At 42.4% G+C, this 24,942-nt stretch overlaps 4 protein-coding genes across 6 annotated transcripts in view; all 4 read right to left on the bottom strand.

Annotated features, from left to right (window-relative positions):
• Positions 1 to 1,149, bottom strand: part of LOC115575854 (uncharacterized) — a 41,872-nt gene extending 40,723 nt beyond the window's left edge. Inside the window, exon 1 of one of the 2 annotated variants that reach the window (XM_030408226.1) lies at positions 919 to 1,149. In XM_030408226.1, coding sequence (XP_030264086.1) covers positions 919 to 998 — 80 coding nt within the window. In that variant the 5' untranslated portion in view covers positions 999 to 1,149. The remainder of the gene's footprint in view (positions 1 to 918) is intronic. The other variant, XM_030408229.1, reaches the window with a different exon arrangement.
• Positions 1 to 12,856, bottom strand: part of LOC115575853 (uncharacterized) — a 39,884-nt gene extending 27,028 nt beyond the window's left edge. The window contains exons 1-5 of one of the 2 annotated variants that reach the window (XM_030408223.1): positions 12,844 to 12,856; positions 11,805 to 12,284; positions 11,429 to 11,541; positions 4,747 to 5,107; positions 3,855 to 4,483 (exon numbers count right to left, since the gene is read on the bottom strand). In XM_030408223.1, coding sequence (XP_030264083.1) covers positions 3,982 to 4,483; positions 4,747 to 5,107; positions 11,429 to 11,541; positions 11,805 to 12,268 — 1,440 coding nt within the window. In that variant the 5' untranslated portion in view covers positions 12,269 to 12,284; positions 12,844 to 12,856 and the 3' untranslated portion in view covers positions 3,855 to 3,981. Of the gene's footprint in view, positions 1 to 3,854; positions 4,484 to 4,746; positions 5,108 to 11,428; positions 11,542 to 11,804; positions 12,285 to 12,843 lie in introns of those variants that run through there. The other variant, XM_030408224.1, reaches the window with a different exon arrangement.
• Positions 12,857 to 20,250: 7,394 nt separating this feature from the next.
• On the bottom strand, positions 20,251 to 21,183 carry LOC115575649 (oocyte zinc finger protein XlCOF19-like). Its single transcript, XM_030407865.1, has one exon. The coding sequence runs from the start codon at positions 21,181 to 21,183 to the stop codon at positions 20,251 to 20,253; it is 933 nt and encodes a 310-aa protein (XP_030263725.1).
• On the bottom strand, positions 21,093 to 24,168 carry LOC115574814 (serrate RNA effector molecule homolog). The gene is made up of 2 exons (XM_030406434.1): positions 23,824 to 24,168; positions 21,093 to 21,744 (listed from the first exon to the last, which is right to left on the bottom strand). The coding sequence occupies exons 1-2, from the start codon at positions 24,017 to 24,019 to the stop codon at positions 21,230 to 21,232; spliced, it is 711 nt and encodes a 236-aa protein (XP_030262294.1). The 5' UTR covers positions 24,020 to 24,168; the 3' UTR covers positions 21,093 to 21,229.
• Positions 24,169 to 24,942: the final 774 nt, after the last annotated feature.

Here is a 24,942-nt window from a genome sequence, read left to right as displayed (position 1 = left end):
TTCTCAGAGGAAAACAAGGAGCCAGAACTCTGTTTGAAGCTGGAGAGGTGGCAGGGTCTGCCGCATATTAATGAAGTTAAACTGTATATACTGTGTTGTCCTTTAATGGTGCCATTTGTAAGTTGTCAGTCCAACTGGTCAGATAATGGCGCTCTGGGTTGGCGGCCGAACCGTCTTACAACCTCAGATCATCAGTTTTTGATGAGTTGGGAATGAGACTTTTCTTCCAAACATCCCTTTAAGGTCAGTTTTTTTATTCTCTTTATTCAGTCATGAAAACAAAGAGAATCAGTGTTTTTTTTTTCAGTTGAAAGTATTCACACCATCTCGTCAAACTTCCTCTGAAGCTTTGTCTCCCGCGTGGATCCTCATGCGCCTCTCCAGTGAGCTCGAGGCCCCAAAACATTTCCAGCAAACGCTGCAGGAAGTTCACTCTGCTCTATGTAAGGGCGTTCAGGATTTGGGCGGAATTTCCTTAAATGTGCCTTCACTTTCGTTTCACCTGTATGATCTGTTTTTTTACTTTCGTTTCACCTGTATGATCTGTTTTATGACGTTCGTTTGCAGTCTAACAGGATGTGCTTATTTGGCTGTGGTAGATGCAACAGTGACGTTGGGATTTTGAGGCCTTATGGGCATGTGTGAGCACGAGAGCTTTACAGGCCGCAACTATTAGTTCATTAGATGTGAACTTTTACTAAATTAAAATGTTTCTGTCATGCTCATGTACAGCAGCAGATAAGCTGTGTAGCAGTCACAATCACCAGGATACATGTTTGCATTATATGTTTCTGCGAACCACAGATATGATAAAACTTCTGGATTTTGGGTCAGCTGGTGTTGAACAACCCTTATGAAACAGACTTAGGATGGATTTTGATCTTAAGTACGATTTAGTGATTATCAAAAAAACCTTACTTTGATGTGGAAATGATCTTTTTTACTGAGCAGAGTCTTGTCTTGACCCTGGAGATCCTCCTGCTGGTTCCATCCTTCATGATCCATATGTGTCCGAGCTCGTGGTGAACTTCAGAGGCGACACCGCGGCTGCATGTTTAGTCCACAGAATAAACATGTTGTCTGGCTTCAGTCTCCTCTAACATCACTGTGGTCTCATCTTTCAAAAAAGTTTGATTCTCTCTGTTGCTCCATGCTTATTCCTGACTAGACCCTCATTTGTTTTGGCTTCATATGAGCGGAAATCACCTGGCAGGTGACGTCAATTTAAGCTGATGTGAGTTTTGTGGGTCGCAGGTGTGTCAGATACAAACAGGCGTCCTAAAGCTTAAGCAAAGTTTTTAATGCTTTTATGAATCAAATGGTAAACGACAGCTCAAAGCGCTGTACAATACATGCCACGTTCACACACCTGCTCATCAGGAGCAATTTGGGGTTCAGTATCTTGCTCAAGGACACTTCGACATGCAACTAGGGGGAGCCGGGATTCAAACTGGTGACCTTCCGATCACTAGACGACCTGCTCTACCCACTGAGCCACAAGGAAGCTGCCTGGAAATGTGGCGGCTGTAGCTGACGAGGTAGAGCGGGTCGTCTAGTAATCAGAAGGTTGCTTGTTTGAATCTCGGCTCCCCCTCACTGCAGGTCAAAGTGTCCTTGAGCAAGATACTGACGCCTGATTGCTCTTGATGAGCAAGGCATGGCAGCAGACTGGTGAAGTGCTGAGATTCAGGTCCATCTTTAGTCTCTGACATAGAGAGACACCTCAATTCCATTGAAAATCCTGAATGGCACTGACTCATGACGCTGCTGAACGATGTGACTCTTCTCTGTGCATTTATAACTGCTCACAATATGGAGCAGACATTCTTCCTCTGTTGTCTCAATGCGACCTAAACATGAACTCTCTGTTGATCCTGTAGTTTCTGGGCTTTCCTCCTCCAAGGTGTCGGTGTGTAGTTTGATGATAAAAGAATTCTGTGAAGGCAAGGCTGGGTGGAATAATAGAGCAATCTTTATTGAAACAGAATCTAGAGCCCTGCGTCCGGATCAGAAGCGGCCAAAATGCTTTGCCGAGAGCAGAAGCTCTATCGGAACTCCTATCAGCCTTTGATCTAAGGAGATCTACCAAGTGCCACCCCCTCGTTCTTCCTGTGAGGGCCTTTTTAGAGTCCCTTCTCAAGTACACCCACTTCTTCTGATTGGTCCCCTTGCAAAATTATCCGATAGACTGAAAGAGGAGTTTGACCTGTGTTAGGCATCTCCCACCATTTGGCATGCAGGTCAAACTTAGCTAAGCACTTTATCGTCTGTTAACCTTTGGCCTCTCACGGTTGGAGCCAACCTCAGGACCTTCACTCACACAATGAAAATCAATTGGTCATTATTGAATCCAAACTAAGTAGATCAGAATGTGTTGCCCTCCAGATACCTCAATCCATGAAGAAATTTAATAGATAACGGTTTGATCTATCGCCATAAAATAAAAAACAAAACAAAACAGACTGAGTAACAGCTGTGTCAGTTCAGAATAAATGTTCCTGAGGCTGTATCTTTATTTTAATATCCTATTTTTAGTAGCTTTTGGAAAATCGTAAGTGTAGAAACATGATATTATGACACTTATTTTACACATAGAATAAATCTAAGAATCACAGGGTGATGTTTGTTAACACAAATATTTATATTATTCATTGAACTATTAATAATTTGTGTAATGGCACATTGTCAGTTTCATGATAATGATAAAAAATATTCCTTGAAACAGAACAAATACTCTGAGAGAAGATCCCATTAATATTTCATGTTGTTATACACACATCCCTCCTCATGGGGGCAGTGTGGCATCACTCAGAAAAAAAGAACAGGTGAGAACAGGTGTTGCATGTTGCTTCATGTGTGTTTGTGTCAAAAGTGTGAATTCATTAAGTTCTTACATGTTACTGCACTGCTCTGTGTCATGAGTATCTCTAAATGAAAATCAATTGAAAAACAAAAAACAAACAGAAAACTGATTTATGTATTTTATGGATTAAAACACCCATCAGAACATTAAGTGGTAACAGTTAGCTTCACCTTCACCTGCTGCAACACCACTGATTCTTACATATTCATATTATATAACACAAAATCACATCATATGTTGTTCTGAAATCAGCTGTTCTGCATAAAAAAGTACTTTGTTTTTGATTAATATTTTCAGTTAGTGACTCTTGTAGTGAACTTGATGTAAATCAGATGTTAATTTGAACTTTTTATTCTACTTTTGATGAAGTTGTGACTCGCTGGGACACAAAAAAGAGCTGTTGGTTACGTTCCTGTGCTTCTCCTGCTGTGACAAGTCAAAATGTCTGATGTGAAAAAGGTTAAAGAGGCACAGTTCATTAAAAGGCTTAAACATGATCATTTCTGACAAAAGGGGCCACAGTTCCCTCAAATTAAATGACATTTCTGATCCATCTGTACGGTGCAACTGAACTGCTCACTACTCTAAATTGTTTTAGGATATTGGGATACGGTGTATTGTATTTGTTGCCTCAGTGGTTTTACTCCTGGAGAGCCATGTGTATCTGAGATGTGAAATATGATCGTGTTTGTTTGTAGATCTGCTCCAGCTCAGTTGTGGGGCTGTAACTCGGATGAAGGGTCAAAATATTTGTCTGGGGGCTATAAAAGGCTCTGAATGTTGAGATAGTGTCCAGTGTGGCCATTTTTAAAGTCATGGTGAACCGATGTAAGAATCATTGGCAGACTGGTTTCACTGCTATGGATTGAACACAGACACAGTCGAGCACGTCGGTGATGAAGCTTCTCTGTTCTTTACATCACTGCCTCTTCAAGTGCTGCTCTAAACTCTGGTGTTACTATTTAATGCTTCAACAAAACCAGACAGGAGCTCAGATTTAACATCACCAATTTATTCTGACAATGACACAGTTACTAAATAAAATGTCAGTTACTTTTATCCAAATATACAAAAATATATTTGAAAATACAAAATACATTGGTAGCTGTTTGGAGAGCTCACTTGTAGCCATATGCTCCATATACAAAGGAGGGTTGGACTGGGAGTGGTTTGATGATTTTGGTGATCTGGATTCGATTTGGATCCCAGACACAATCCTCCTCCAAACCGCTTTTCGTCATCCCACATTTGGGTGGCACCCAGGCGGTGTCGTAGCCAAGGTCATGCCAGGTCTTCTGATAAGGGTGGTACTGACGATTGATGGCGATCACTTTCCCCACGCTGACCAGAACCTTAATGACGGCCCTGTCAGACTCAGGGTGATCAATGGGATAGCGGCTCGCTTTCTTTAGGTCTCTGCTGAGGTAGACGCCGCGGCCGAGCATCCCGTCTGCAGACTGACGGAAACCTGATCTCAGGATGGCTTCAGCGTTCTGCCTGGTGGTACCATGGTACATGACGTACTTTTTACCATCTATTGGTGCAGAGAGGCCCAGACGACCGACACCAGGGGGCATGTCGAAGTCATCTTCAGCCCACTTGTAATGATTGTTGGCGTCACTGCAGGAGAGAAGTTTATTACTGTTCAGATTCCACTCAGATTGGAGTGATGAAGCTTCTCTGTTCTTGACATCACTGCCTCTTCAAGTGCTGCTCTAAACTCTGGTGTCACTATTTAATGCTTCAACAAAACCAGACAGGAGCTCAGATTTAACATCACCAATTTATTCTGACAATGACACAGTTACTAAATAAAATGTCATTTACTTTTATCCAAATGTACAAAAAAATTAAATACATTGGTAGCTGTTTGGAGAGCTCACCTGTAGCCATATGGTGGGCGTGGGTTGATGATGTTAATAATCCGGATTCGATTTGGATCCCAGACACAATCCTCCTCCAAACCGCTCCTCACCATCCCACAGTTGGGTGGCACCCAGGCGGTGTCGTAGCCGAGGTCATGCCAGGTCTTCTGATAAGGGTGGTTTTGACGATTGATGGCGATCACTTTCCCCACGTCGACTGAAACCTTAAGGACGGCCCTGTCAGACTCAGGGTGACCAATGGGATAGCAGCTCGCTTTTTTCAGGTCTCTGCTGAGGTAGACGCCGCGGCCGAGCATCCCGTCTGCAGACTGACGGAAACCTGATCGCAGGATGGCTTCAGCGTTCTCCTTGGTGGTGCCATGGTACATGACGTACTTTCTACCACTGACCGGTTCATCGTGGCCCAGGCGACTTAAACCAGCAGGCAAGTCAAAGTCATCTTCAGCCCACTCGTACTGCATGTTGGTGTCAGTATCTCTGCAGGAGAGAAGTTTATTAATATTCAGATTCCACTCAAATATAATAAAGCTGAAAGTCGTACTTGAGTAAAAGTCTTTATGTATCTAATATTAACGGTACTTAAGTATCAAAAGTACAAGGAAGAGTAATTTTACACTGTTAACTAATGGTTGACTGATTATTGATTATTAGGTCAGATATTAAGCATTTTTCTGATTATTTTAATCATTCTTTAACAGAAAAGATTCTGTTTTATATAAAGATTCTTGATAAACGATTTCATTTAAACATGCATTACTTTGGCTCTGAAGCAGCAGAGTGGAAGTAGCAGAAAATGGAATTACTCAAGTAAAGTACAAGTACCTATAAACTGAACTTAAATAAAGTACTTAATGCACTTGGTTACATTCCATCACTGCAGACAGTTTCTTTTAAATGGATTCTTTCACAGTTTTCCAGTCTTGACCTTAAAACTTGTGAGAGTTTATTTCCTGAGAAATGTACCGTCTCCCTCTCTGATTAAACACAGTTCAACATGTGCATTTATATCAAACAAGAACATCAACATATTGTGCTGAAGGTTCCATTAAAATCAGATTAACATCATCTCCTCATATACGACTATTGATCATTTTAGCTATAAAAAGTTTGTCCACGTACCTCTCAAAGTTCCTCCAGGAGTGCCGGCTGTGAGTTCACTCTGCTTTATATAAGAGTGTTCGGGACTTGGGCGGAATTCCCATAAATGTGCCTTCACTTTCATTTCACCTGTATGATCTGTTTTATGACTTTTGTTTCACCTGTATGATCTTTTTTATGACTTTTGTTTCCCCTGTATGATCTTTTTTATAATGTTTGTTTACAATCTAACAGGTTCCAAGGCCTTATGTGCATGTGTGAGCATGGGAGTTATGCAGCTTTACAGGCCTCCACTATCAGGTCATTAGAGGTGAACTTTTACTAAATTTAACTGTTTCTGTCACAGTCATGTACAGCAGCAGATAAGCTGTATAACAGTCACCAGAATAAATGTTTGCATTATATGTTTCTGGAGTTTGGGTGAGATGGTGTTGAACGACCCATATAAAACAGACTTGGGATCAATTTTGATCCTGAGTACGATTTAAGTAGAAAACCATGTGTTAGTGATTCTTAGACAAACCTTACTTTGACGTGGAAAGGATCTTTTTTAATGAGCAGAGTCTTGTCTTGACCCTGGAGATCCTCCTGCTGGTTCCATCCTTCATGATCCATATGTGTCCACAGAATAAACATGTTGTCTGGCTTCAGTCTCCTCTAACATCACTGTGGTCTCATCTTTCAAAAAAGTTTGATTCTCTCTGTTGGTCCATGCTTATTCCTGACTAAACCCTTGTTTGTTTTGGCTTCATATGAGCAGAAATCACCCGGCAGGTGTCGTCAGTTTACGTTGATTTGAGTTTTGTGGATCGCAGGTGTGTCGTCATAAACAGCCTTCCAACATTTTTAACGCTCGACAGCTTTTATGAATCAGACCTAAGGAAGCTGCCTGGAAATGTGGTGGCTGTAGCTGAGGAGGTAGAGCGGGTTGTCTAGTAATCAGAAGGTTGCTGATTTGAATCTCAGCTACCTCTCACTGCATGTCGAAGTGTCCTTGAGCAAGATACAGACGCCTGAGTGCTCCCGATGTGCAAGGCATGGCAGCAGACTGGTGAAGTGCTACAGAAATGCAAGTCCATGGTCTCAATCCAATCCAAATAATCTTAAAGAATGTTCTTTATAAATGCTCCTGATGATGACTTTAAAGGGGCGCTGTGCAGTTTGGAAGAAGAAACTCAAACTCAAAATTTTAATATTTCCATCAGTGAGTAAACGAGCTGTTCTCAGAGGAGAACAAGGAGCCAGAACTCTGTTTGAAGCTGGAGAGGTGGCAGGGTCTGCCGCATATTAATGAAGTTAAACTGTATATACTGTGTTGTCCTTTAATGGTGCCATTTGTAAGTTGTCAGTCCCAACTGGTCAGATAATGGTGCTCTGGGTTGGCGGCCGAACCGTCTTACAACCTCAGATCATCAGTTTTTGATGAGTTGGGAATGAGACTTTTCTTCCAAAAATCCCTTTAAGGTCAGTTTTTTTAATTCTGTTTATTCAGTCATGAAAACAAAGAGAATCAGTGTTTTTTTTTTCAGTTGAAAGTATTCACACCATCTTGTCAAACTTCCTCTGAAGCTTTGTCTCCCGCGTGGATCCTCATGCGCCTCTCCAGTGAGCTCGAGGCCCCAAAACATTTCCAGCAAACTCTGCAGGAAGTTCACTCTGCTCTATGTAAGGGCGTTCAGGATTTGGGCGGAATTTCCTTAAATGTGCCTTCACTTCGTTTCACCTGTATGATCTGTTTTTTTACTTTCGTTTCACCTGTATGATCTGTTTTATGACGTTCGTTTGCAGTCTAACAGGATGTGCTTATTTGGGTGTGGTAGATGCAACAGTGACGTTGGGATTTTGAGGCCTTATGGGCATGTGTGCGCACGAGAGCTTTACAGGCCGCAACTATTAGTTCATTAGATGTGAACTTTTACTAAATTAAAATGTTTCTGTCATGCTCATGTACAGCAGCAGATAAGCTGTGTAGCAGTCACAATCACCAGGATACATGTTTGCATTATATGTTTCTGCGAACCACAGATATGATAAAACTTCTGCAGTTTGGGTCAGCTGGTGTTGAACAATCCTTATAAAACAGACTTAGGATGGATTTTGATCTTAAGTACGATTTAGTGATTATCAAAAAAACCTTACTTTGATGTGGAAATTATCTTTTTTACTGAGCAGAGTCTTGTCTTGACCCTGGAGATCCTCCTGCTGGTTCCATCCTTCATGATCCATATGTGTCCGAGCTCGTGGTGAACTTCAGAGGCGACACCGCGGCTGCATGTTTAGTCCAAAGAATAAACATGTTGTCTGGCTTCAGTCTCCTCTAACATCACTGTGGTCTCATCTTTCAAAAAAGTTTGATTCTCTCTGTTGCTCCATGCTTATTCCTGACTAGACCCTCATTTGTTTTGGCTTCATATGAGCAGAAATCACCTGGCAGGTGACGTCAATTTAAGCTGATGTAAGTTTTGTGGGTCGCAGGTGTGTCAGATACAAACAGGCGTCCTAAAGCTTAAGCAAAGTTTTTAATGCTTTTATGAATCAAATGGTAAACGACAGCTCAAAGTGCTGTACAATACATGCCACGTTCACACACCTGCTCATCAGGAGCAATTTGGGGTTCAGTATCTTGCTCAAGGACACTTCGACATGCAACTAGGGGGAGCCGGGATTCAAACTGGTGACCTTCCGATCACTAGACGACCTGCTCTACCCACTGAGCCACAAGGAAGCTGCCTGGAAATGTGGCGGCTGTAGCTGACGAGGTAGAGCGGGTCGTCTAGTAATCAGAAGGTTGCTTGTTTGAATCTCGGCTCCCCCTCACTGCAGGTCAAAGTGTCCTTGAGCAAGATACTGACGCCTGATTGCTCCTGATGAGCAAGGCATGGCAGCAGACTGGTGAAGTGCTGAGATTCAGGTCCATCTTTAGTCTCTGACATAGAGAGACACCTCAATTCCATTGAAAATCCTGAATGGCACTGACTCATGACGCTGCTGAACGATGTGACTCTCCTCTGTGCATTTATAACTGGTCACAATATGGAGCCGACATTCTTCCTCTGTTGTCTCAATGCGACCTAAACATGAACTCTCTGTTGATCCTGTAGTTTCTGGGCTTTCCTCCTCCAAGGTGTCGGTGTGTAGTTTGATGATAAAAGAATTCTGTGAAGGCAAGGCTTGGTGGAATAATAGAGCAATCTTTATTGAAACAGAATCTAGAGCCCTGCGTCCGGATCAGAAGCGGCCAAAATGCTTTGCCGAGAGCAGAGGCTCTATCGGAACTCCTATCAGCCTTTGATCTAAGGAGATCTACCAAGTGCCAGCCCCTCATTCTTCCTGTGAGGGCCTTTTTAGAGTCCCTTCTCAAGTACACCCACTTCTTCTGATTGGTCCCCTTGCAAAATTATCCGATAGACTGAAAGAGGAGTTTGACCTGTGTTAGGCATCTACCACCATTTGTCAAACTTAGCTAAGCACTTTATCGTCTGTTAACCTTTGGCCTCTCACGGTTGGAGCCAACCTCAGGACCTTCACTCACACAATGAAAATCAATTGGTCATTATTGAATCCAAACTAAGTAGATCAGAATGTGTTGCCCTCCAGATACCTCAATCCACGAGGACATTTAATAGATAACGTTTTGATACATCGCCATAAAATAAAAAACTAAACAAAACAGACAGAGTTACAGCTGTGTCAGTTCAGAATAAATGTTCCTGGGGCTGTATCTTTATTTTGATATCCTATTTTTAGTAGCTTTTGGAAAATCCTAATTGTAGAAACATGATATTATGACACTTATTTTACACATAGAATAAATCTAAGAATCATCAGGTGATGTTTGTTAACACAAATATTTATATTATTCATTGAACTATTAATAATTTGTGTAATGGCACATTGTCAGTTTCATGATAATGATAAAAAATATTCCTTGAAACAGAACAAATACTCTGAGAGAAGATCCCATTAATATTTCATGTTGTTATACACACATCCCTCCTCATGGGGGCAGTGTTTCATCACTCAGAAAAACAGAGCAGATGAGAACAGGTGTTGCATGTTGCTTCATGTGTGTTTGTGTCAAAAGTGTGAATTCATTAAGTTCTTACATGTTACTGCACTGCTCTGTGTCATGATTATCTCTAAATGAAAATCAATTGAAAAACAAAAAACAAACAGAAAACTGATTTATGTATTTTATGGATTAAAACACCCAGCAGAACATTAAGTGAACAGTTAGCTTCACCTTCACCTGCTGCAACACCACAGATTCTTACATATTCATATTATATAACACAAAATCACATCATATGTTGTTCTGAAATCAGCTGTTCTGCATAAAAAAGTACTTTGTTTTTGATTAATATTTTCAGTTAGTGACTCTTGTAGTGGACTTGATGTAAATCAGATGTTAATTTGAACTTTTTATTCTACTTTTGATGAAGTTGTGACTCGCTGGGACACAAAAAAGAGCCGTTGGTTATGTTCCTGTGCTTCTCCTGCTGTGACAAGTCAAAATGTCTGATGTGAAAAAAGTTCAAGAAGCACAGTTCATTAAAAGGCTTAAACATGCTCATTTCTGACAAAAGGGGCCACAGCTCCCTCAAATTAAATGACATTTCTGATCCATCTGTACGGTGCAACTGAACTGCTCACTACTCTAAATTGTTTTAGGATATTGGGATACGGTGTATTGTATTTGTTGCCTCAGTGGTTTTACTCCTGGAGAGCCATGTGTATCTGAGATGTGAAATATGATCGTGTTGGTTTGTAGATCTGCTCCAGCTCAGTTGTGGGGCTGTAACTCTGATGAAGGGTCAAAATATTTGTCTGGGGGCTATAAAAGGCTCTGGATGTTGAGATAGTGTCCAGTGTGGCCATTTTTAAAGTCATGGTGAACCGACGTAAGAATCACTGGCAGACTGGTTTCACTGCAATGGATTGAACACAGACACAGTCGAGCACGTCGGTGATGAAACTTCTCTGTTCTTTACATCGCTGCCTCTTCATGTGCTGCTCTAAACTCTGGTGTTACTATTTAATGCTTCAACAAAACCAGACAGGAGCTCAGATTTAACATCACCAATTTATTCTGACAATGACACAGTTACTAAATAAAATGTCAATTACTTTTATGCAAATATACAAAAATATATTTGAAAATACAAGAATAAATTGGTAGCTGTTTGGAGAGCTCACTTGTAGCCACATGCTCCACATCCACAGGAGGGTTGGACTGGGAGTGGGTTGATGATTTTAATGATCTTGATTCGATCTGGATCCCAGACACAATCCTCCTCCAAACCACTTTTCGTCATCCCACATTTGGGTGGCACCCAGGCGGTGTCGTAGCCGAGGTCATGCCAGGTCTTCTGATAAGGGTGGTACTGACGATTGATGCGGATCACTTTCCCCACGCTGACCAGAACCTTGATGACGGCCCTGTCAGACTCAGGGTGATCAATGGGATAGCGGCTCGCTTTCTGCAGGTCTCTGCTGAGGTAGACGCCGCGGCCGAGCATCCCGTCTGCAGACGGGCGGAAACCTGATCTCAGGATGGCTTCAGCGTTCTGCCTGGTGATACCATGGTACATGACGTACTTGTGACCATCTATTGGTGTCGAGAGGCCCAGACGACCGACACCAGGGGGCACGTCAAAGTCATCTTCAGCCCACTTGTAATGCCTGTTGGTGTCACTGCAGGAGAGAAGTTTATTACTGTTCAGATTCCACTCAGATCAGAGTGATGAAGCTTCTCTGTTCTTTACATCACTGCCTCTTCAAGTGCTGCTCTAAACTCTGGTGTCACTATTTAATCCTTCAACAAAACCAGACAGGAGATCAGATTTAACATCACCAATTTATTCTGACAATGACACAGTTACTAAATAAAATGTCAGTTACTTTTTTCCAAATATACAAAAAAATTAAATACATTGGTAGCTGTTTGGAGAGCTCACCTGTAGCCATATGGTGGGCGTGGGTTGATGATGTTAATAATCTGGATTCGATTTGGATCCCAGACACAATCCTCCTCCAAACCGCTCCTCACCATCCCACAGTTGGGTGGCACCCAGGCGGTGTCGTAGCCGAGGTCATGCCAGGTCTTCTGATGTGGATGGTTTTGACGATCGATGCGGATCACTTTCCCCACGTCGACTGAAACCTTAATGACGGCCTTGTCAGACTCAGGGTGATCAATGGGATAGCAGCTCGCTTTTTTCAGGTCTCTGCTGAGGTAGACGCCGCGGCCGAGCATCCCGTCTGCAGACTGACGGAAACCTGATCTCAGGATGGCTTCAGCGTTCTCCTTGGTGGTGCCATGGTACATGACGTACTTTTTACCACTATCTGGTTCATCGTGGCCCAGGCGACCGACACCAGGGGGCACGTCGAAGTCATCCTCAGCCCACTCGTACTGCATGTTGGTGTCAGTATCACTGCAGGAGAGAAGTTTATTACTGTTCAGATTCCACTCAAACATAATAAAGCTGAAAGTCGTACTTGAGTAAAAGTCTTTATGTATCTAATATTAACTCTACTTAAACATCAAAATTACAAGCAAGAGTAATTACATACTGTGAATTAGGGGATGACTGATTATTGATTATTAGGTCAGATATTAAGCATTTTTCTGATTATTTTTATGATTCATATAAGAAAAATGGAAATACTCACGTAAAGTACAAGTACCTCAAAACCGCACTTAAGTAAAAGTACTTCAGTAAATGTACTTAGTTACATTCCATCACTGCAGACAGTTTCTTTTAATGTTTCTGTCACAGTTTTCCAGTATTGACCAACCAACTTGTATGTTGAGAGTTTATTTCCTGAGAAATGTACCGTCTCCCTCTCTGATTAAACACGGTTCAACATATGCATTTATATCAGACAAGAACATCAACATATTGTACTGAAGGTTCCATTAAAAGCAGACTAACATCATCTCCTCATATACGACTATTGATCATTTTAGCTATAAGAAGTGTGTCCACGTACCTCTCAAAGTTCCTCCTGGAGTGCCGGCTGTGAGTTCACTCTGCTTTATATAAGAGGATTTTGGCGGGATTTCACTGAAATGTGCCCTCAACACATTCAACAGGATGTCCTTATTTGGGTGTTGTAGACGCAACAGTGACGTTGTAATTTGAAGGCCTTATCGGCATGTGCGAGCATGGCAGCTTTACAGGCCTCCACTATCAGGACATTAGATCTGAACGTTTACTAAATTACAATTTAGTACATTGAACATTGAATATTGACCTACAGAATTTTCTGTAGGTCAGGAGGCAGAGTGGGTTGTGCGACAGAAATGCAAGTCCATGATCTAAATCCAATCCAAATGATCTTATAAATGCTCCTGATGATGACTTTGGAGGGGCGCTGTGCAGTTTTGAAGAACAAACTCAAAGCTTTTCATCCTTTTTTCATCCTTTTAAGCTCCCTCAGCCTTTAAAGCTAGGGTCTACAATCCTGGAGAGCTAGCAAGAGAGCTAGTAAGATTCGAAAGTGGCACCTCCTCTAAGTTCCACCCCCCCTCCCAATCCCGTCAGTGCTCCGTCCAAAGCCACGCCCCCACAAACTTGAACGCGCATCTGTTAGCGGGACTCAGCAGCAGTGTTGCCAGGTGTACGATAATTATTGTATTTGTACGATAATTTTGCCCTCTGTACGATGTACGATCAATAATCCCAAAAAAGGCCAAATATACGATAATTTCTGGTACGATAATCCTACATTTCCCACCTGGCAACACTGCTCAGCAGGGAGAAGGAGATGCCGGAGCAAGACGCAGTAATAGAGCTCAACAGTGACCGCCCACTTTTTTAACGGCTCCGGTTCCGGAAGTGAATTTGCCATTAATTTACTCCATTGACGTTTAATAAAATCCTTATATAAAGAGTTTTAGGCCAGTCAGCTAGGAGATGAATCGTGACCATAAAACTTTTAATTTGGCGCAAAAAAAATGTTGGAAAACTGAGAAAAAAGCAAAGGTACAAGACTGTGTACATAATTATCTTAAGAGTAAAGCAACTACTCATCCCATAAACCATTGCGAATGTAACAGCGACGTCTCTGATTGGTGGAGCTCGCTGTTACCATGTAAATATTTACAGCACCCGCAAATTTCATGTTGGGCTGAACCCTTAATAAACTCTTCTCCTCATCACTAAATGAACGCAGCAGGTCAGAAAGTGAACTCATGGCAGCTCTGTGGTAAACGATCGTAGAGTTCAGTGTTAGCAGTAACTAGCTAACATGAAATTCGCGGGTTTGGTAAATATTTCCATGGTAACAGCGAGCTCCACCAATCAGAGACGCCGCTGCTACACTATAGGATTGTGGGTAGTGTAGTACTTCTCCATGACATCGCGAATAAAACTTGTTTTTCTCAAAACAAGGTTGATATCATACGGACTTGTGGCTTCTACAGAATCATATATCATCGTTTGACAATCTGATAACTCGTGGTGAGTCTACTTTGGATGGTTACGACATTATGGCCAATAATCAAAATCTATATGCAGAATATGAATGGCATTTTCAATTCCAGAACCTCACTGTTGAGCTCTATTCAGCTGAATTTAGCACGGAGCAGACAGGAAGTCAAGCGCCAAAATAACAAACTACATCCGGGTAACCGGACCAGCACACATCGTGAGGCCAGCTGTCTACCAAACTGCCCTGTGGCAGACTCAAACCGCAACCGGCGGGGACTGCCGGAAGGCGGAGCAAAACCGGATCGGAGCCACAACGCAGCGGACCGTATCCAGTGGAAATTGGGCCAACTCATTAGCCATTCTCATGGCTAAAAACAACACACAAAGAAGCTAACGTTAGTATGGGCTAATACGAGCTACAAACATAGCCAAGTTGGCAAACCTCACATATTTCATGAAAATAACAAATCCCCCTGAAACAAAACAAATAATTACCTGTCCAACAGAAAGAGAGCAACCTCTGCATCACTTTTCAAGCCCTTCACATGCCCCAGCTGTCTCCACCACTCAAACGCAGCACAGATGTTGACTTGGTCCGACTTCTTTCTCTATTCAGAGCCTTTTTCGTCGCAGCCTTTTCTGCCTCAGGCTTTCTTTTCCTTGCCTTTTTAGCAGGGTGAGCTGTTAAAGTGACTCCATATTTCTGCAGAGAAGTGTGCTGAATATTTCCGGGATCAGTGAAACGTAACGTATGCACGCGTAGGAGGGAGGGACAGAGAACGAGACATGAAGTCATCTGACCAATCCGTGCTGTCCGGGCCGGACGGCACGGATTGGTCAGATTTTTCTCAGTCCTACAGCTGCCACAGAGGTCCGATTATTTTCGTTCCTTTTTCTGAATACATAATGTATTGACTACTCTCAGGATAGCAGGATCATTTCACCCAGTATAACAAAATGTGTTTCTGAACAACATTACAGACCCTAGCTTTAACTTGTCAACTTTTTAGCCTTCTTTCACCATTTTAACCTTTTCCAGCCCTCTTAATCTACAACTTTTCGCCTTTTTTTCAACATTCTTATAGTTTTATGCATTTTCGGCAGCACATTCAGCAGATTTCCGAAATCGCCCCGACCTTCAAAATTCACACTGTATTTTCGCAGGAAATGCAATTTTTCTAGTTAATACTGAAAATGTTAAAATTCTGAGTTTGAATTTTTAACACAGGATAGAACAGAGGTAGTAAATATGGGTTCACTGTTAGAATGAGGTGCCACAGTGAATTTAAACAGTCTAAATGCTGGTTGGGCAGCAAACAAACTGTTCTCAGGGGAAAACAAGGAGCCAGAACTCTGTTTGAAGCTGGAGAGGTGGCAGGGTCCGCCACATGTAAATGATCCTTGAACTTCCTCTGAAGCTCTTTGTGTCTTTTTTCTTTTCTCTTTCTTGGAAAATGAAACCAAACTAAAGAATCAGTCATTAAGTGAAGGTTTATTCAAACAAACATCTTTGGTTGAATACGAGACCTCAGATAGACTCCAGATAACGAGTGTTTGCACGCGGTCAGGCTGTTCCGACTCAGTCATCCATCAGGCACGTTGTGACACTGCTGCGTTTAAACACACAGACAAGACAACAGGATGTTTGTTGGAGCTTCACTGCAGATAATGTCATCGTGTTGTGATCTTTGAACACATGGAGGTCGTTCACATGAAGCGACACGTTAGATCAGATCTGATGAAAGGACAGTCAGCCGTGTGCGCTAAATTCAATCTGCTTTAGTATCGAAGCGTGTAAAACTGCACAAATGTCAACTAAACCTTGATGTAAATGCAACGAGGCACCGTGAGGCTGTGATCAGACAGGAAGCTGTTCACTTAAAGGATCAGTCCACTGATATTCTGTAGTTTTGTTATCCTCAATAAACTGTCTCCTGACATGTTCTGTGTGTGAATCACAGCCTGATGTATCTTCTTCCTCTGCGGATCAATCCGCCACTGAAAATGATGTTTTATGAATTCAGTAGGAACCAATGAGCTTGCATGGCGAGGCACAATGTTTACATCAGATTTATTTTTAGCTTATTATTTATCAAACAGTCGATAACGAGATTGTAGCCCATACATAAAGACGATAATATGAAACAGCTTTCAACATCTGCCAAGAAATAGAGAGAAGAAGACGATGATGACAACGGAGGAGGAGAAGAAGAGAAGGAAGGGGAGGATGAGGAAGAGTAATTGGAGGAGGTGGAAAGAGGAGAGGAAAAGAGGAAGAAGAAAAAGGCAAAGAAGAACTAAGAGGAGAAGAAGAGAAGGAGGGGGAGGATGAGGAAGAGTAATAGGAGGAGGTGGAAAGAGGAGAGGAAAAGAGGAGAGGAAAAAGGCAAAGAAGTAAGAGGAGAAGAAGTACAAAAATGCAAGTCCATGATCTAAATCCAATCCAGATGTTCTTAAAGAATGTTTTTTATAAATGCTCCTGATGATGACTTTAACCCTTTAGGCACCTTTAAAATGAACGTACAAGTTTTAACCTTGGGACCCAAAATGGTCCCTCATAAAAGTGCAATAAAAATGTCATATAAAAATTTCACTTTCAAAACATCAAATCTTTTCGACAACTTCAGATCTACCCATAGATACAATGTTTTTATGACTTTGTTATATTTTTAGAAAAAATGTTTTCATGCCCTTTTTATCATAAAAACACCAGATTTTTCTCAATAAGAAAAACAGAAAATTTGAATATTTCCAAAAATAAGGTTCAAAGTGGAATATTTAGGATGAGGTTATAACAGCCTTGACTAGGTCCATAATTGATAACAATGATTTTGATGCATTATTATTTTTGGTCTAGGTGGCCCACAGCCCTTTTGCATCTGTTGTAATCCAGGATGATCTGAGGTTTTCGTTTCCCAGATTCCTGGACTTGTGGCTCCCGATGTCTTGAGCTCAGGACAAAAACATTCTTGCCTTTCTTCGGTACATAAGAAACAGCAGTCCTGCTGCGGGTGAATGCAAACACAGAGTAAAGCACCTCTCTGTGTCTGATGTTGAGCAGCTGCAGGGGGAGCTCAGGTTTATTTGACCTAAGTGTCCCCACCAGGGCCATCCTCCTCTTCTGTAACTCATCAGTGAGAGGAAAAGATGTAAAAAAAATGTCGGTGGTGACTGTGTGGCCCTCAAGCTCATCAGTGAGTTGAAGGACCACCTGCATCCCTTGGTTCTGCTCTCTAGGTGTTGAGGCAGACTTCCCTGTATACACTTGGAGCCTCCAAGCATACGTGGTCTGCACGTCACAGAAAGTCCAAATCTTCGACCCATACTTTGCAGGTTTGGAGGGCATATACTGTCTGAATGAACAGCGGCCCCTAAAAAGGACCAGCTGTTCATCAATGCATATGTCCCTCCCTGGGTTCAAAAGCTCAGGGAGGCGGGTGCTCCATATCTGCTCCACAGGTCCTTGATCAGGGCCAGCTTGTCTCTCGTGCAGCGGCCAGGACAGTCTGTCATCGAACCACACGGCTGATCTGCAAAAATCTCTTCTGGGACACTGTTGCAACAAAAATTGCACGTCCCGTCTAATCTATCGATTCATTTACTGAACTCCTCCCTGCAGGTTGTGAAGTGCAGAATTAGCTGCAGGATGTCCTCAGGGAAAAAAAGGTCAAATGCAGTCTCAGTGCTGCTGATTCTGATCCCTCCTGGTTTTCAGATGAATCCTCACAGCTGGTAACATCTACCTCAGTAACGTACTGCTCACTGTCACTGCAAGACTGCAACGAGAGCAAACTATTCTCGCACACACACACACACACACACACACACACACACACACACACTCTTTTATATCACTCCCATGAACCAAGACCATTTTTATGGTGTTCAGTGTTTTTATTGCCATGCATTTTGCAGAGTAAGAGAACCAGGCCTCCATTGAAACTGCATGTGATAAAGCTCTGCTGCCCCTGGGGGCTTGAGGGGGGTCATCAGACCTAAAACCTGTTTTGCTTGTATTTTGAAGGCAGAGGCTTAGATTTATTAGGTATTCATGGGAAAAGCATTGTAATATGTCAGGAATACAGTATATCAAAAATATGTGGTTATAATTGGAGTCAGTGTATCCAAATCGGGCCCGAGGTGAAAGAGTGTAGGTACACATGCGAATCTCCTAATCTATACACCTTACAATAGAGGGGATCATGGAATTTTAAAAGTATTAATAAAAAACAAATCCTGGCCAAGTTTCATATAATAAGCCTTTAAACTGACCGAGATATTGAGAATCAAAGACGTCAAGAAAGCAGCGTGTACACGTTTGGTACCCCAAGGTGCCTCGAGGGTTAAAGGGGCGCTGTGCAAGAAGAAACTCAAACTCAGAATTTTGATATTTCCATCAGTGAGTAAATGAGCTGTTCTCAGAGGAAAACAAGGAGCCAGAACTCTGTTTGAAGCTGGAGAGGTGGCAGGGTCCGCCATGTATAAATGATCCTTGAACTTCCTCTGAAGCTCTTTGTGTCTTTTTTCTTTTCTCTCTCTTGGAAAATGAAACCAAACTAAAGAATCAGTCATTAAGTGAAGGTTTATTCAAACAAACATCTTTGGTTGAATACGAGACCTCAGATAGACTCCAGATAACGAGTGTTTGCACGAGGTCAGGCTGTTCCGACTCAGTCATCCATCAGGCACGTTGTGACACTGCTGCGTTTAAACACACAGACAAGACAACAGGATGTTTGTAGGAGCTTCACTGCAGATAATGTCATCGTGTTGTGATCTTTGAACACATGGAGGTCGTTCACATGAAGCGACACGTTAGATCAGATCTGATGGAAGGACAGTCAGCCGTGTGCGCTAATTTCAATCTGCTTTAGTATCGAAGTGTGAAACTGTACAAATGTCAACTAAACCTTGATGAAAATGCAACGAGGCACCGTGAGGCTGTGATCAGACAGGAAGCTGTTCACTTAAAGGATCAGTCCACTGATATTCTGTAGTTTTGTTATCCTCAATAAACTGTCTCCTGACATGTTCTGTGTGTGAATCACAGCCTGATGTATCTTCTTCCTCTGCGGATTAATCCGCCACTGAAAATTGTCCCCCGACTTTTTATCTGTGAGGTGTTTTATGAATTCAGTAGGAACCAATGAGCTTGCATGGCGATGCACGATGTTTATATCAGATTTATTTTTAGCTTATTATTTGTAAAACAGTCGATAACGAGATTGTAGCCGATAAATAAAGACGATAATATGAAACAGCCTTCAACATCTGCCAAGAAACACAGAGAAGAAGACGATGATGACAACGGAGGAGGAGAAGAAGAGAAGCAGGAGGAGGAGAAGAAGGGGGAGGAGGGGGAGGATGAGGAAGAGTAATAGGAGGAGATGGAGGAGGAGGAGGAAAAGAGGAAGAAGAAAAAGGCAGTAAGAGGAAGTAAGAGGAACAACAAACAAAAAGGAGGATGAACAGGAAGAGTGGAGTGAAAAAAGACAAAAGAGGCGAGGCAGAATAAAGGTGAGGCAGGAGGAGGAGAAAAAGAAGGCGAAGAAGAAGACGGAGGAAGTGGAGGAGGAGAAGAGAAGACTATTGTTGTCCGTGTCGATCTTTCTTACAGTCTTCAAGATTTCAAACACTTCTGCTGATATTGACAGACCAGATATGATCTCATATTATGATAACATGTGTATGTTGTCTAAATGTTTAAAAGAGAAAAATGTTGCTTCACTTATCGGCCATGAGAAGGTAATCATCTGTTATCTATGTTGTCTGGTGAAATCTTCCGTATTTCTGATTTTAGCTGATTGTCGTTACAAGAATGTGATTGTGGCAGAATCAGAAACAGATCCTGACTGATCACAACCTGAACTGAACCAGAAGTCATGATGTCAGAGTTCTGACAGGTGAGACAGGCGACACCGGCACATTAAAATGAAAATGTTTTTATTTACAGTCACATGTACAGTCACTTCTCCGTCGTGTGGCTCTTCATGTGAAGCCTCACGTACGTCTTTCGATGGAATCCTTTCCCGCAGATCTCGCAGCGGTGCGGTTTCTCTCCGGTGTGCGTGCTGCTGTGCTGCTTCAGAGTGGAGTGATCGCTGAAGCAGCGGCCGCAGGTGTTGCACAGGTACGGCTTCTCGCCCGTGTGGGTCCTGATGTGTCGCATCATGTTGTGTCGGCAGTTGAAGGATTTCCCGCACTCGCTGCAGAGGAACGGCTTCTCGCCCGTGTGGATCCTCATGTGCATCTCCAGGTTCCCCTGACTGTCGAAACACTTTCCGCACACCTCACAGACTTTCCCGTTTTTGTGAGTTTTCAGGTGAAGTTTTAAGTTTTCCTCCGAGTCGAAATGCGTCCCGCACACGCCGCACAGGTCTGTGGCGTGACTTTTGGCGTGATTCACCAGAGAAACCATGGAGTGAAACATCTTCCCGCACACCTCACAGATGGTCCGAGTCTGATGCTTCTTCGCTGGCGATGTCTTTGTCTTCTTCTCTTCGTCGTCGCCATTCTCATCCTTGTTTGCGGTCGTGTTATCCGGGTTGAAGTTCTTCTTGTGTATGTGAACCAGCAGGTGGCGTTTCAGCGTGGAGTAGTCATTGAAGCATTTGCCACATATGGTGCAGGAATACGGTTTCTCCCCCGTGTGTATCCGGATGTGTCGCATCATGTTGTGGCGGCAGTTGAAGGACTTCCCGCACTCGCTGCAGTTGAACGGTTTCTCTCCCGTGTGGATCCTCATGTGCGTCTCCAGCGAGCTCGAGGTCCCGAAACATTTCCCGCAAACGCTGCAGATTTCGGCCTTCACGTGTGTTTTCAGGTGAGCTTGAAAGCTCTCCTCGGTGTCCAAACGTTCGCCGCACACGCCGCAGACGTCCTTGGGGTGAACTTCCATGTGATTCACCAACGAGACGGTGGCGTGAAAGGCTTTCCCACAGACTTTACAGCAAATCCGTGACTTTGGTTTTTTGGTTGGGTGCAGTGTTGAGGCTGACGGTAGTTGAGGCCCTTTGAGCTTCTTCCACTTGCGGTTGCTGTTGCTGTCGCTGTCGTCGGTCTGAGACTCCACTGCTGCCTCTCCACTCATCGTCGCTGTCCTCGTGCTCGGCTGCAGAACAGCTGGAGGACGCACCATCGTCAACCTCCACCTTCATCTGGTCCTGCTCGGCTGAAGTGCTCGGCAGAGGATCTTCTTCTCCTTTAGCGCTCTGGTATCCCGACTGAAGCTGGTCGAGCTCGTTCTTCACGTACGGAGGAGTGAAGATGAACCTGATGGCGTTCTCCTCCTCCAGCTCCTGAACCTGCTCCTCCTCCTGGCTGCTGGGCTGGTCCTCCTGGTTCTTAGCAGTCTGTGGAGGCTCCTCGTGGTCCTGACTGGAGCTCCACTCCTGGTCACAGTTCTCCTGCTGCTGATCCGAGTCCTCGTCCCAGACTGAGAGAGTCAGCTGTGGTTGGTCTGCAGGAAAAACACAAACCAGAATATCAATAAAATATGACATCATGTCATCATCTCCTCCCTCCGTGCTGCTGGGAAGCTTCACAGCTGCAGGATTCTCCTAAACAACAGATCCTTAAGAGGTTATTTACACCTTTTCTAAACTAAAATCTTCACTGTAGCTGCCAAAAGTGTTGTTGAACGAGCTCGGTCCGGACAGTGAGGGTGTAAATAACGTCTGTTCAGATCGGTTTGTGATCTCGGGGCTTCTGGAGACTTGGATGAGAGCAGACGAGCTGTTCGGAGACATCTGATGGTTGTTTTTTTACATTTTAAATCAAGTCTCCAGCTACTTCTGTTGGTTTGGAGAATGCTGCAACTCTGTTTGGTGTGAAGCTCCAGAAATGTTTTGTGGGCTACGAAACTTCACCTGACTCTCCATCAGCATGGAGGCAGGAGACAGTGATTCTTTGGATGAACTTTTCCTTTTCCCACAACTCAAACTGCTTCTGTATGTTGCAAATAGATCTTTGAATCCTCCGTAATTGTCTTGTTTTGTCAGACCAACAGGCCAAAACACACAGAAAGTTTGTTGTTATGTTATAAGACAAAGAAAAGCACCAAATCCTCAAAATCTAGAAACTGGAACAAAGAAAAAACTTCATCACTCAACAAGAAGAATTGTTTCAGTTCTCCTTCCAGCACCAGTCAGTCATAATGTTGGTCCTTAAGTGACACAGACTGAGACTTTAAAGCTTTCAGACCTTTTGAAACAGTACTGAAAGAGCAAATATTAGATCTGACATCATCTGATCCGACTTCAGGTAATCAGGTGTTACAGAGAAAACAGCTTCCCTATAATCTCTGTAACATGATGAAAATACCCACAGTTAATAATTTATGCCAAATTTGTAATCACGACCTGATAAAATGCATCAGGACCAGTCAGACTAAACTCATAGAATGTGATCAAAACATACATATAAAGTGGTTTTACAGGTTAAACTGTATAAAGGAGTCACAACACACTCTGTTATTAAAAGGTCAAAAGTTAAATCGGGTCAGAGCAACACAGGTGTTTTGGTCTCCATCACTTGTAATATTTCCAACATTAGAAAGATCAAATAAAGTTAAAACAGCCCTCAATATATAATAATAGTGTTCAAGGAATCATGTGATGTTTCCTTATAAACATATTTATCATTATAGCATCGTGAACCTCCGCAGCCATGTGCTTATTATTGTCAATTGTCAGGTAACCACAACCTGACGCCAGACTCCATTCGATAAAACAATTTAATATGTCTTAATTGAACCTACAGGCTAACAGTGTCGATAAAATTATCTTTTTTAAATCACTCTGATGCAGTTTATAATTCGGCATCAGTGAAACGTACCGACGTTTGTTTGGAAACGACCATCAAGGTTACAAGTACAACAAAAGTTTATTTTTATCGAACTTTATGGCCGCTGAATGAGTCATTTCTATGCCGAATATAAAAATATACATGTGCATTCAAAAATATGTATTAAATCGTGGTTTATTTCGAATAAACATGAAGAGATAAGCAGGCTAATCTTTAATTGCTTGAGGGTGTAATGGAGTTTGGTGTCTTGAGGTTCTTTCCATTTAGCAGATATCATAAAAGTTTATTTTTTATCGAACTTTATGGCTGCTTAATGAGTCATTTATATGCCGAATATACATATATACATGTGCATTAAAGAATATGTATTAAATCGTGCTTTATTTCGTATAAACATGAAGAGATAAGCAGGCAAATCTTAAATTGCTTGATGGTTTAATGGAGTTTGGTGTCTTGACGTTCTTTCCATTAAGCAGATATTATCTCACACCGGAAGGGCCTGGTGACTTTGAGGCATGTTAACCTGGTAATGAATCTGCTTTAGCATTCATCACATTTAGCAGCTAATTAACTAATTAATGTCTCCGTGTTAGGAGAGGACGCAGCTAAGTTAGCCAAACTGGCGCTACTTCATGTTTAGCAGAAGTAGGCGTCGCCCGGCTGCTGGTGCGGGGGTCCGGATCATTAGAGCACACATGGCGAAACAGAGAGTACATGCCAATCATTCACGAACCTGAGTGTTTGTTTATCTTTATTTCAGGTTTAATAACAGTCTGCAGCATCCTGCGCTGCCGCCGGATCTCCCGTTTGGAGAGCAGGATCTCCTCCTCGTAGCCTGCGATGGTCTTCTTGACCGCCTCGAAGATCTCCTCCGCGGCCGCAGACAGCCGCTCGTTAACGAGCACTCTGAGCAGCTGGATGCTGGACATGATGCGAGCGGAACCGCGGCTGTGTTCTCCAGCCGAACCGACCGATACCCAACTCTTCTTCTCTCCTCACACGCTGCTTTTGTTGTGAAAAAGACAGAACGACGTGCAGCGCCTGACTGCAGTCAAGTTAGCGCGCGTGTTCAGCAAACACGCACTATTTCCGGCCTGGTGTTGTTCTTGTCAAATTAAAAGCATAATTTCTAGCTAGGCGTTTACAAAAATAAACACCCATTTTGATAAAAATGACAAAAAATATAAGCAAATTAAAACGTCACTAATACTGCTGTTGAAAAGTAACAGTACTTAGGTAAAAGTAAAGATATTGTGTTAAAATATTACTTTGGTAAAAAGTGGAAGTCATGTTAAAAGTTGAGTAAAAGTATTATAGTGTGCTTTAAAATGTATAGAAAGTAATTTTCGGCAATAATTGTACTTAAGTAACAAACTGTAGTATCAAAAGAACAAGTAAAAGCAAACTAAACACACATTTACATACATTTACTGTATATATACTCAATGGATCAACTGATGACTGGACAGCAACAGCAAAATCAGTGTTTTCTTTTTTCATCTATTGCTGACATAATGTACTTATAAATACACTACTTTGGCTCTGATGCAACATGCAGTCAGCAAAGTGACTAGTGATAAAGTTATAAAGTAAATGTAGTGAGTGAAAAGTAGAATATTTATCTTCTGAAATGTAGTGGAGTATGAACAGAAAATAGATGTGGAGTTCTCTTGTGGAGATTATAAAGTATACTCTGAATTTATTTTGGATGAGATCAAATTTATTATCAATATATAACATCTTTCTCTGTATATAAGTGCAGCTTCTTCTTTTTTTCCTGCCATCAGTGCTGCTACATCTGCAGTATTTCTGTCTCTCTTTATTACATCATACTCTCTTTATTACAAAATGA

The sequence above is a fragment of the Sparus aurata genome, chromosome 23 (genome assembly GCF_900880675.1).
Source record: "Sparus aurata chromosome 23, fSpaAur1.1, whole genome shotgun sequence".
NCBI classification, from domain to species: Eukaryota; Metazoa; Chordata; class Actinopteri; order Spariformes; family Sparidae; genus Sparus; species Sparus aurata.
Note: the sequence above shows the minus strand (reverse complement) of the source record. Positions and strands in the feature narration are given on the sequence as shown.

What these genes read in the sequence shown, in the direction of transcription:
- LOC115574814 (XM_030406434.1), bottom strand. Translation starts at nt 24,019, where the DNA reads ATGTCCAGCATCCAGCTGCTCAGAGTGCTCGTTAACGAGCGGCTGTCT. An exon ending in AAAGATAAACAAACACTCAG is followed by an intron (nt 21,745 to 23,823) that starts GTTCGTGAATGA and finishes TTTTTCCTGCAG; the next exon opens with ACCAACCACAGCTGACTCTC.
- LOC115575649 (XM_030407865.1), bottom strand. Translation starts at nt 21,183, where the DNA reads ATGGAAGTTCACCCCAAGGACGTCTGCGGCGTGTGCGGCGAACGTTTG.